This window comes from Protobothrops mucrosquamatus, unplaced genomic scaffold, assembly GCF_001527695.2.
Source record: "Protobothrops mucrosquamatus isolate PMUCROS unplaced genomic scaffold, P.Mucros_1.0 scaffold415, whole genome shotgun sequence".
Lineage (NCBI taxonomy): Eukaryota > Metazoa > Chordata > Lepidosauria > Squamata > Viperidae > Protobothrops > Protobothrops mucrosquamatus.
In genome coordinates this window covers 451,259-464,171 of record NW_015386744.1, presented here as the reverse complement: position 1 = coordinate 464,171, position 12,913 = coordinate 451,259, and the positions used below count along the sequence as shown (strand labels likewise).

At 39.8% G+C, this 12,913-nt stretch overlaps 1 protein-coding gene across 1 annotated transcript in view; it reads left to right on the top strand.

The window, feature by feature from the left end:
- The window catches only part of FBN1 (fibrillin 1), a 149,130-nt gene that overhangs the window by 6,660 nt on the left and 129,557 nt on the right, over positions 1 to 12,913 (top strand). The window contains exons 3-4 of the mRNA XM_029284183.1: positions 3,750 to 3,845; positions 6,039 to 6,134. Of these exons, the coding sequence (XP_029140016.1) occupies positions 3,750 to 3,845; positions 6,039 to 6,134 (192 nt within the window). The remainder of the gene's footprint in view (positions 1 to 3,749; positions 3,846 to 6,038; positions 6,135 to 12,913) is intronic.

Genomic DNA, 12,913 nt, shown 5'->3' with positions numbered 1-12,913 from the left:
CAACGCTGCTAACATTGGATGTTCTTGCTTTGACAACATATGGAGATGCCGCCTTTTTCTTTCTTATGCTTTACTCTTAGAATTAGATGATACTGGGGGGGGGAAGGAGGAATGTGATAGGAGTTAGTTAGACATAACAATATTGTAATAGTGTGTGAACTCAGGGCTTTTGAAATAAGAGATGAAAAGAAATGGCGGAGTGGAGTAATGGAGGGAAAGTCTGCATTTCAAACTAATTGGAGAATGTGATTTATGGCTGTAAATGAGAGGAGGGAATTGTGCTTTGATACTATGTGTTCAAGGGAGGGGAATTCAGATTTTGGCCGAAACTAAACAATGCCTCGAAGTTCTTTGAAGAGTTTCATCTGTCGGAACCATGACACTGGGTTTATCTCATATACTTAACTCTAAACATGGGGGGAAAAAACCCTAATTTATGTGTTCGTAAAGTTTGTTAAGGCAATAGCTCTAATATAATATAATATAATCCACTTTAGTTCATCTTCTTCTAAATGGTTTAGAATAGATTATTACTGGGATCAAGTTGAAATAAAGGGTATTTACCCATGCTTTTCACCTGTGGTTAGGCTCAATTTGATGACTTCTAAGCAGACAAAACTCAGTTTATTTCTTAGGCCTTAATTTTTAGGAATATGTGGAATCTCACAGGAAACTCTATAGCTCCTCCAAGAAAGGCTGATGTTGAAATCCTTGAAACTAGAGATGTGTTACCACTGGCCAACACTCAGCCATTGCAGGACATGGGGTCTTCTGTGAAACGTACAAAGTTGATTTGAATGGGTGCCATGTTTTCCAGGAAAGAAAACACTTACCGTAAAACAATATAAGTAAACATTTACTTACAAGATTCAGCGTATTGTACAATTGCAACTCCACCTATTCTTTAAAACAATATCCTCCAAAAATGGTGAGGCAAGTACCGCATCTAGCTTGCCAATGAATGAATAAAGGAGAAATAATTTTCTTTGGCGTGGGAACGCGCTTTTGAGCATAGTTAAAGCATACGATCTGGAGTCGTACTCACTTTGGAAAGATAAGAAAACTTCTTAGCTTGTCTCTGGAGAACGTTTATAGACGTTCACAGTAGTCCTGGACTTACGACCACAAGGGAGGCCAAAATTTCTGTTGCTACGTGAGACAGACGTTAAGTGGATTTTGCCCCTTTTTACGAACCTTTCTTGCCACAATTGTTACACGAGTCACTGAAGTTGTTAAGTTAGTAACACGGTTGTTAAGTGAAGCTGGCTTCCCAATTGACTTGTAAGAAGGTCACAAAAGGGGATCGTGTGACACTGCAACCGTCATAAGCCTGAGTCAGTCACCAATTTTGATCACGTGACCATGGGGATGCCGCCACGGCCGTGAGTGTGAAAAACGGTCGTAAGTCCCTTTTTTCAGTGCCGTCGTAACTTTGAACAGTCACTAAACAAACTTGAGGACTACCTGTGTAGAGATTATATAGGAATCTATGACTCTGTATCGAAGCTACTGCTGAACCTATTCGAAAATATTTTAAATGGTTTTGGTGATTATGTGGGAATGGAAGTTGGCTTTTGGCACGCTCCACTCTAATTGAAATCAGTTTTGTGGTTTTAAGTTTCTAGCCCGCCTGGCAGATGATATCATTTCCTATGTGTTTTCTAATTGGATCTGTTTTTCCTACAATTTTATAAAGCTTAATTGGACCATTTTTCAAGCTAGGGCCGTGGCTACCCCTGCCCCTGATCAGTTTAGGATGAAATAGTTGGTGTCTGCCAACTGATTATTGTTAAGGTTGTTTTTTTCCCTCTAGCTAAATTTAAGTCCTCCTAGGAGCCAGAGTAAAAGCGCAACTATAATGTAGCTTAATATTAAAAAGGCTGATTTTTCAGAAATGGAGACAGCAGCATCTGGGTGGGCTTCTAATCGCTGGGATCAGAACAAACAGAAAATGGACATTTTAATCTGCTCTTGGGCTGTGGTTTAGATCAAAAGTAGCTCCTTTGAAGCTTCTTGTTGAAGCAACATAAAATCTATTGGGGCCATTAAGGGGAAAAAAAAACCCCTATATGTAAATGCACAGAGCAGAAAGGTTTGGCCTGATGTCCCATTGATTTAATTGTCCGAGTTTTGCAGATTTCACAACGGCTGGTTTATATCACGCTATGACCAACCTTGCATAATGTGTGATTCTTCCTTTAACATGCTGTATGAATGAATGAATATAATAATAATAATAATAATAATAATAATAATAATAATAATAATAATAATAATAATAATAATAATAATAATAATCCCAAAACAACTGGAGCAGCACTTGAACACCATTGGCATTGACAAATTCGCCATTAGTCAATTGCAAAAGGCGGCCTTACTAGGAACTGCTTCCATCCTGCAACGATATCTGTAATATACCATCAAACATCCACATCTGCCTATCCCAGGTCCCTGGTAAGGACTCGATAGGTAGACAAAATGCCAAATCCAGTCTGAACATCTGGCTGACTGTGCAATGATCCATAATAATAATAATAATAATAATAATAATAATAATAATAATAATAATAATAATAATAATAATAATAATAATAATAATAATAATAAAGTTGGAAGGGACCTTGAAGGTCATCTAGTCCAACCCCCTGCTCAGGCAGGAAACCCTATACTATTTTGAACAAATGGCTGTCCAGTCTCTTCTTAAAAACTTCCAGTGTTTTCCCTGTTTTTCTCTACAAAGACACCCCGTAAAACAAGGATGTCCAATCTTGGCAACTTTAAGACTTGTGGACTTCAACTCCCAGAATTCCCTAGCCAGAGGTTTTAAAGTTGCCAAGGTTGAACGCCCCTGCCATAAAATCCCAGGTATTGCTTTCGGCAGGCTCAAGTAGGACTCATTACATGAGTTTAGACCAGATATTTTCGTTTCACCTAATTTACTTTTACAAAATTCTTATTGTGAGAGATTAAAATTAGGAAAGACTCTTACGTACCCTTGACTGTGTTCCCAGAGCAAAGGTGAGATAAGCAACAAGCAGAAAAATCATTTTTTAGTGAATCTCAGCGTATTTGTAATGCTTGAATCCTTAAACTGTGAGTAACGTCACAGCATCGTCTTAAAATCATAGTTTGGAAGATACTTAAAAAGCGTATCAAGGGTTAACCATAGTTTTGGGTGAGTTATGCTTTGTGGTTTAGAAATCGTAATATCGACCGGAACAGGAAAACTTCCAACGAAAGTATAACCTTAAGTAAAGACGAAACATATAAAACGTAGACGAAATTAACCGTAGGTGAATATCTTGTTCATCTCTTAATTTAACGTTGTAAAGAGGGAAGCGGGGTCGTGACTGTTGTTGGTCCACGGTGAAAGATCAAATAATCGTTGGCCGGTAGATACGAAAGTTTAAATGCTAGGTGGTTAGATTTCCCCTGTGTTGACAACTTAGTGGCATTGAAATACAGTAAATGGCAAAACATGGTATTTTACATTACATATTTACATGACATTTTCTTTAGAAATTCTATCCTCCTTTGGTATTGAAAAGTTGAGCTCCATATTTTCCCATGTAAGTTTTTTTTTTAGTTTTCATCTGCCAGTTTCTCTTGAGTCTTCCCTACAACCTGTATTCTCCATTGCCTGCACATTTTCCGATGTCATTTGCAGAACCGAGCGTAGAGGTGGATTGTGTCTGTTGCATGTACATGTGGTACACACCAGTAAATAATGGATTGTCTTTCTTTTCAAGTGCAACACTGCAACATCAGATGCATGAACGGTGGGACTTGCAGCGATGATCATTGTCTCTGTCAAAAGGGATACACCGGAACACACTGTGGGCAGCGTAAGTAAACAGAATATTCAGTTGGAATTCAGCTACACTGTCCAGATCAGTGATGGCGAACCTTTTAGAGACCGAGTGCCCAAACTGCAACCCCAAACCCACTTACGCATCGTCGGGTGCCGGGTGGGTGTGGCCCATTAGGTGGGTGTGGCCCATTGGGTGGGCGTGGCTGCAGTGGTAACAGCAGGCTGGGTGGGACTAAAAAGTTCAATCAATCAATTCCAACTTTGCAAGATCTTTTTTTTTCCCGCGAGAAGTTGAAATTGACTGATTGATTGAACCTTTTTTTTTTTGTACATGGCAGCAGAGGCCTAAAGCGAAAAGGTTTTATAAAACCCAGCTGAAGGCCTAGGACTGGGGCGATGGCGGGCGTGCCCACAGAGAGGGCTCTGAGTGCCGCCTCTGGCACCCGTGCCATAGGTTCGCCACCACTGGTCCAGATGATAAGGAAGCAATTGAGAATTTGAGTTTAACAATTCATGGAGGAAGTTCACCAGCTCATAAAAAAAACAGTAGCAAGAATACCTTTTCATGGTGGGGTCCCCAATGGTTGTTGCTCTTCCATTCCACACACACACACACACAAACACACACACAAACAGAAACACACACACACATACACCCCAAGTAACCTGAGAATAATGTTCTCCAATCACTGTGATGTGGATTCCAGATTAGATCCAGACGAAAAATGTCACCCTTCTGAACGGAGGAATTTTGAATACAATAATGTTGTGAAACAGTCCTTCAGCTCGGCCTCAGTTGCCAAATTCTCATCTCAGCACTTCTACCTTGGATGTAGTTAAAATAAAATAAAATAAAAAATCAGCCACCAAATCAATGCAGGCAACGATTGCGTGTGGATTGCCTGTAATTTTTCAGAGAAGCTCGTAACTTTTCAAGAAGTGCCAGGAAAATTCTTGCTGGCTGGAATATGCCTCAGACAAATGCTTGAGACTCACTGCTGTAGATGTTTTGGTGTTAATGTCATAAAGGTATTGGGAAACTTTTAAGCATTTAATATCCGATGAGTGACAAGTTTGTCATCGCACCATCCAGTTCTTTTTGCATTCTGAAAGCAAATCTCTGTGTCAGGCTTATCATGAAAAGTATAGTAAATTGTAAAGAGAGCCAGTTTGGTCTAGTGTAGGGGTAGGCAACCTGGGCTCTTTTGTGACTCGTGGATTTCAACTCCCAGAATTCCTGAGCCAGCTGGCTCAGGAATTCTGGGAGTTGAAGTCCACGAGTCATAAAAGAGCCAAGGTTGCCTACCCCTGGTCTAGTGGTTAAGGCAGCAGGCTAGAAATCAGAAGATCGTGAGTTCTAGTCCTGTCTTAGCCATGGAAGCCAACTGGGTGACCTTGTGCCAGTCACCTCAGCCCAACTCACCTCACAGGGTTGTTGTTGTGAGGAAAATAGGAGGAAGAAGGAGTAGACATGTTTGCTGACAAGAAAGTTCCCACAGAGAGAGAACGGTTATATTTTAAACCAAGGGTGTCCAGCCTTAGTAACTTTAAGACTAGTGGACTTCAACTCCCAGAATTCCCCAGTGCTGGCTGGGGAATTCTGGGAGTTGAAGTCCACAGGTCTTAAACTGCTAAGGTTGGACACACCCCTTCTTAGACTCGAAGATTGTGCTGTCAAACAATCTTCCAATTATCCCTTACCTGGAAAAGCAAGAGCTCGCACCCTACAATGAATATATGAATATTATTTTGTATTTATCTAGTGGATATCCCTCTTTAGACTGGGTATCTTCCAGTGATCTGAGTTCTAATCAAGAGCCTATCATTATATTCAGCTCAAATCAATCCGCTGCAGCATAAAAACATTTTCACTGAAAGTTATGGATCTATAAAATTATATTGGACACTACATTATTTTCTGCAACAAAACAAAGTATTGGAGTTTTCTACCATGTTTAGTTGAGATCTGAATTAAGGATCAAATGTCTGGAAACATTTATTTATTACTGTGATTTATTACTGAGTCAAGTTGTGGACTCTGCTAGGTTTTAATTCTTCGTCATGGAGGGTGGACCTTATTCTTGCCCATTTTGCAATGTGAGTTGGAACTTTCTAGAAAGAGCTTCATCCATTATTTATCCTCTTGAAAATTGTGAATGAATATTGATTATGAAAACCCAAGTTCTGGTAGCCTCTCATTGACTTTTATTATTTGCTCCACTTGCAGCTGTCTGCGAAAATGGGTGTCTTAATGGAGGAAGGTGTGTTGCACCCAACAGATGTGCTTGCACGTATGGCTTCACGGGACCTCAGTGCGAAAGAGGTAGGTGGGATTTCCATTTTCTAATCAAAACAGTGGAAGACTCTAAGCTGTCTTTGGGTACAAAAAGTCATTGACAACTAAGATGAGGTGCAAATGCACTAAACTGTTTGATTTGTTTTTTTAAATTGTTGACATTCACTGGTGGAGATTAGGCTCGATAAGGTTTTAGAAGACTGTATGCGTAGTGGAATGTAGTCTGGATTCTCAGGAGGGAGGGGCTGCATTCCAGAGGACCAAGAGGTAGCGAAGCTTAGATAGTTGGGTTAGGCGGAAGAAGGTCAAGATAGCTCCTTCTTATACTGTCAGAATATATCTTTAATGAAGCAAGTGCTCACTTTTAGTTTGGCAAGATTTCTGTACATAAGTGGATGAGGTGTTTTGAGGTGATTTGGTGTATCTGTCATCGTTTTTGGAGTCTGTGTCAAGTACCAGGGAAATCAAAAGATCCAGGCAGTTCAAATGGGTATAAAGATTCATTGCAAGCTTGAAGTGTCTACAATAATCTGAACTACTAAGAGCCAAAGCAAATTGGCGGTGGATAAGGGTCAATGGAATTCAATCGCTTGTGGGCGTGATGGGACTCATGACTGATGACATGTTTGACCCCTCCCTCGGATTCAGCCTGGTCATTTCCTACATTGAAACTATGCTGGGGTTTGGCTATACAAAGTTTATGCCATGCGTATATGCAGTGGTGGGATTCAAATATGTGAACAACCAGTTCTCTGTGTGGATGCCACTTCCGGAAGTCCATTCTGGGCCCGGGCAACAAAAAATTAGATACTGATTCTGGCGAACTGGTGCGAACTGGCTGAATCCCACCACTGCGTATATGGTACACATATAGCCTCTATTTTTTTAAAAACACACACACACACATTTTTTTTCTTTCAAAGTACATTCAAGTTCATCCAATCTCATGATATTTCAATGTTTGTACACGTGGCTGTGGACTCGCAAGAGTGAAATTGCCCGAAACTCTCAAGATGGATTAAACTCATGAATCTTCAGCCATTTTTTTAATTCTTTCCAACCTAATGAATGGTTGCAAATATATTTATATCTACCTGTCTGCCCATCAGTCGGATAACTCTCTGAAAACTGGCATCAGATCTGGTCTAAGAGGAGAATGGAGCAGAAGAGAGATTGAAAATGGGCTGAACCAGGTTGGATACTGCAGAAGAAAAAAATAAAATTTATTCCTTTATTACATTTCACATTTCATGATGAATTGTGAAAGCTAGCTAATAAAAGAAATATGGTCACGTACATTTTAACTCTCTGTTTAATATACATAAATGTCTTGGATAATTTTTTTTTTGGCAGACAGAATTATATTTAAGTGCTAAACGTTACTGTCTATCCTGCCTGAAGTCTTACGGTTTGTTTTGTCTAGTTTTGCAGAGATGATCTTCTGTAAAACTTATAAGGGTTTTGTTATCAGTTTTGTGAACATTTGCCTTGGGTCACCATAGCAACTCACACAGCTGTTTCCAGATGAGACCATGACACTATTTATTGGCTACACAGAATTCATTTTAAGGAAATTAAATCAAGTTTAATAGTATTTGGACAGAGACAGCAACAATAGCTGTTGAATTGTAATTGTCATCTGGCTGTCTTCTTGAAGATAAGATGGTTTAATTGGAACAAAATGTGCTCGCCCAGGGTATGAAAAATTCATATGTTCGATCAAGCATACATCTTTCTCACTTCAGTTTATCTATATGTATATATCTCTATCTCTATCTGTCTCTATCTCTGTCCCTATCTCTCTATCTCTATCTATCTATCTATCTATCTATCTATCTATCTATCTATCTATCTATCTATCTATCTATCTATCATCTATCTATCCATCCATCCATCCATCCATCCATCCATCCATCCATCCCTGTCTCAGCCTAAACTGATAGATATTCCTAATGTGCATGAAACTCCGAATATATAGGATTAGATCCAACATTATCATCAATTATGCTCTGTGGGAAAAATAAATGATTACCCAAGCAGTAAAAGTAGAAGGTGATAAAAACACTACAATTTATGTTTTTTTCTGCCACAGAGTCGAATACTGTATAAGGAACACTTTCCTAGTCTAAACAGAATATTTTGTGAATGTACTGGCAACGTCTCAGCCTTAAACGACAGAACTGGCCAAACATTAAGTTTCTAGTTATTTCGCTGCCTTTGGATCAAGGTCTGCTAATCTGGGGATGTCCAGATTTTGCTGAATTTACAACTGCAAACCTGTCTCTTCCTGTGCTAGCAATAGAAACTGAGCTTCGGAGACAGGCAGGTAGTCCCTGACTTAAAACCACAAGTGTGAGGGGTATTTCTGCGGTTGAGCAAGGCAGTTCACTGAGTCGCACTCAGTTCTACAACTTTTTTTTGCCACTGTTGTTGAACGCATCACTAGCGGTTGTTAGGGAATTCTGCCGTCTTTAAATGCCGTCTTTCCCCATTGGCTTTTGCTTGCTGGGAAGGTCGTAAACGGGAATCAGGCGATCCCAGAACGCTGCAGCCGTCGTAAATAGATGCCAGGTGCCCAATTTTGATCACGTGACCATGGGGATGCTGCAACGGTTGTAAATGCGAGGGCTGGTTGTAAGTCACATTTTCAGTGCCATTGTAACTAACGGTTACTACATGAATAGTTGCAAGTCAAAGACTACCTGTAGAAAGGAAAATAAATCTTATCTCTTCCTTAGGTTGTCGTGTGTGTGTTTCCTTGATTTTGGCCATTCAGGCTAAGTTTGGGATGACCTCTTTTTCCTTTATGTAGAAAGTAGGGGCCTAACCGCATTTTTCCTTTTTTGCTGGACAGGATCCAGCTTGGACTCCAGACACTTCAAATATTAAGAGTGTAGCATGTGCTTTCTTGGTGTGAATACTTCATGGACAAACAGTGTCTGGTTTTCCTTCACAGTGGTCTGCCTGTTCAGCTTGTGGGAAGTCCTATTTTGATCCCCCAGTTTTGATCTTAACAAATGCAAAACTTTTTTTTAAAAAAAATTCAAATTCTGCCAGCTGCTTAAGAAACGGGTGGACTGCTTTTTAGCTAATCCATTCCTACTGTCCAAACTGAGGTTGGATCAGCATCTTCCCACTGTAAGAAGATAGAACAGGAACGTGTGTTTTATTTTTTTTATTGTTTTTCTGTTCTAACCACTCAGGGGGTAACGAGCTGCAAATGCCATTTCAGACATCAGGTTAGATAAACTGCAAGAAACTATTGGTTTAGCTGCTGCTTTGGATAGGAAGGAACCAGGGGAGATTCGGTGAAATGGGCATGAACTTGCCTGCATGGAACACAACCAAGCTTAAACAACTGTAAATAAGAGTATATCTAATTCAAGTCATGGTGTTATACAATGTATTTGCAGAATGTTGGCCTTCCTCTCAATATAGATATAAAGAATGCATTTCTGGACAAAATATAGGTTAATCAGAGAAAAATGTGTGTTCCTTCAACCACAGCTTGAACGTTCTTTTAAATTTCAGTCGTTTCTTCCTTTGAAGCAAAAATCATCTGCCTGGTAATCCAAACGCTTCTGGATGTATGAGTTTTCTCCTCGTTCTCCAAACTACTTCATGTTTTGGTCTAAACAGGAAGGACCAAGTTCATTGTTTGTTCAAATGAGATTCTGTCATTTGCACATGACAGTTAAAATGCTGGCTGTCGGTGTCTCTTTTGAACTTGGGAAAGGATAGTTCTTCTGCCTTGAAAATGCTGGACTATAAAATGATTTTATACAATTGTAAGGTTATTCTGCATGCAAGCGAAGATTTCTCTGGAGTGGAAGAAATGAGCATTTGAGAAAATTTAACTTTCCTAGCAAATACGTTTCTGTTTCCAGCTAATCTCAGGGATTTGTGTAAAATTCATCCAGTTCCCATTTGGACTTCTTTTTGAGATGCTTGTTAAATTTGTCACTGGGATTATAATGTAGAGAAAGAGGTCTAAATAAGGTATTTGAAGACATACACATGTATGCTTATCTATGCCTGGATTTATATTTTGTGCTAAGCCATGATTTTTAACTAAAATCAGTTGTGTTGAAGTCCAGGGTTAAAACTACTAAGCTTAAAATTGCCAGGATTGAGAAACACAGCTATACTGTAATATAGTTTGAAGGGAAAAAAGTAATAGCATGTAAGATCAGCCTTTCTGGCTTAATGTTACATTCATACCAAACCATTTGGACTTCAATAATCCATGGTTTAAAAATGATGGCTTAGCATGAAGTATACATTCACTTTATAGCTGACAAGAAACAAAATTACAACTTCTGATAAGCAAAGTCAGTGAGGAAGCCAGTTTCACTTAACAACCGTGTTATTAATGAAACAACTGCAGTGATTCATGTAACAACTGTGTCAAGAAAGGTCGTAAAATGACCTTAACTCACTCAATAATAATAATAAAGTTGAAAGGGACCTTGGAGGTCTTCTAGTCCAACCCCCTGCTCAAGCAGAAGACCTTATACCATTTCAGACAAAGGGCTGTCCAGTCTCTTCTTAAAAGCTTCCAGGATTGGAGCATTCATAACTTCTGGAGGCAGGTTGTTCCACTGGTTAATTGTTCTGACTGTCAAGAAAACTGTCAGGACTTAACAAATGTCTCACTTAACAACAGAAATTTTGGGCTCAGTTGTGGCCATAAGTCAAGGACTGCCTGCATCCCAAACCCAGATCCTTAGGGATCGTCTCTTAATGATAGTCACGGAAATCGGCGAATATCCCTGACAACGATGAGAGGAATGTTCGTCATTTCCAAAGCATGGGTCAGAAAAAGGAGAGGATTATGCCTGAGCATTATTTGACTTTTTCTTTTCAAAAGGCTTTCCAGCAATACGTCTGAATGATTTGTGACATTGTAAACCTCATCTCCTCGAGAGCTTTAGTCATATGAAAATAATCTAATGCTTCCAATCTGCCTTGCATCAGTGCGTGGAAATCTTGGCCAGTGGAACGCAGGCCAGAACATGGCGGTTCTGTGGGTGTCCATTCCTAACCCCTAACCCGGTGACACCCAGTGATGAAATGCGGTTTCAATCTTGTGACCCGAACATTGTGGTTTTCTACGTGAATCACAGCACTGCAATCAATTCCTTAAGAGGCAGAATTGGTTTCCTGACACTGCAATTCAGCCTTCGTCACCATATCCAAGTCCCTTCAGTTTGCAGGGCCAGGTTTTCCGGAAGTGGTTTGCCATTGCCTCCTTCCTAGGGCTGAGAGAAAGTGACTGGCCTACGATCACACATCTGGCTTTGTGTCTAAGGTGGTGTTAGAACTCCCGGTTTCCCAGTTTCCAGCCTGATGCCTTAACCCCTATACCAGACTAGCTCTCGTGCACCCTTAAAGTAATGCAAATGCTTAACTAAAATCTAAATGCACAAAATACACATTTGCCAAGATCTACATCGTATAGCTATACTGGTCTGGGACTTAATTAGTTAACTGCAGCTCCCAGCTGTGCTCTTTTTTCTTTTTTCTTTTTTGCAAACTTGGGTTTGCATCTGCACAATCTGTTAAATACTTGGCTCAGAACAGCATTTGAACTGAATAAGCATTATTTTTTTTTTTACACTTTGAAGATAGTGATGAAGGACTAGAGTTCCCTTCTTCTTTACAGAATAGGTCTGAAATAAGCCAGGCAATTGGTTTTGGAAATTGATGACTGTCCATAAGATCTGAGGAATTTCTGAGCTGTCATGGTTTATCCTGTAATTTTTTTCCTTTGGAACACTCTCTGTGAATCAGTGACAAAATGGAACCTCCTGTCTTTTACTGCATCCAGTTCTGGTCACCACAATATAAAAACAGATGTTTAGACTTTGGAAACAGAGTGCCAGAGAAGAGCATCAAAGATGATTAGGGGCCTGGAGGCTAAGACATATAAAGAACGGTTTCAGGAATTGGATATGTCTAGTCTAGTGAAAAGAAGGATTAGGGGTGACGTGATAGCAGTGTTCCAATATCTGAAGGTCTGCCACAAAGAAGAGGGGATCAATCTATTTTCCAAAGCCCCAGAAGGCAGGACAAGAAGCAATGGATGGAAAAAGTACAGAGAAGAGCAACAAAGATTATTAGGGGACTGGAGGCTAAAACATATAAGGAACGGTTGCTGGAATTGGGTATGTCTAGTTTAACAAAGAGAAGGACGAGGGGGGACAGGATAGCAGTGTTCCAATATCTCAGGGGCTGCCCCAAAGAAGAGGGAGTCAAGCTATTCTCCAAGGCACCTGAAGGCAGGACAAGAAGCAATGGATGGAAACTAATCAAGGAGAGAAGCAATCTAGAACTAAGGAGAAATTTCCTGACAGTTAGAACAATTAACCAGTGGAACAACCTGCCTCCAGAAGCAGTGAATGCTCCAACACTGGAAGTTTTTAAGAAGAGACTGGATAGCCATTTGTCTGAAATGGTATAGGGTTTCCTGCCTGAGCAGGGGGTTGGACTAGATGACCTCCAAGGTCCCTTCCAACTTTATTATTATTATTATTATTATTATTATTATTATTATTATTATTATTATTATTATTATTATTATTATTATTATTAACCTAGAACTAAACAAGGATTTCCTAATGATGAGGACAATTAACCAGTGGAATGGCGTGGGTGCTCCATCACTGGAGGCTTTTAAGAAGAGATTGGACCGCCATTTGTCTGAAATGGTGTAGGATCTCCTGCTTGAGCAGGGGGTTGGACTAGAAGACCTCCAAGGTCCCTTCCAACTGTCTTATTCTATTGTTTATATGAAGAAATATGCC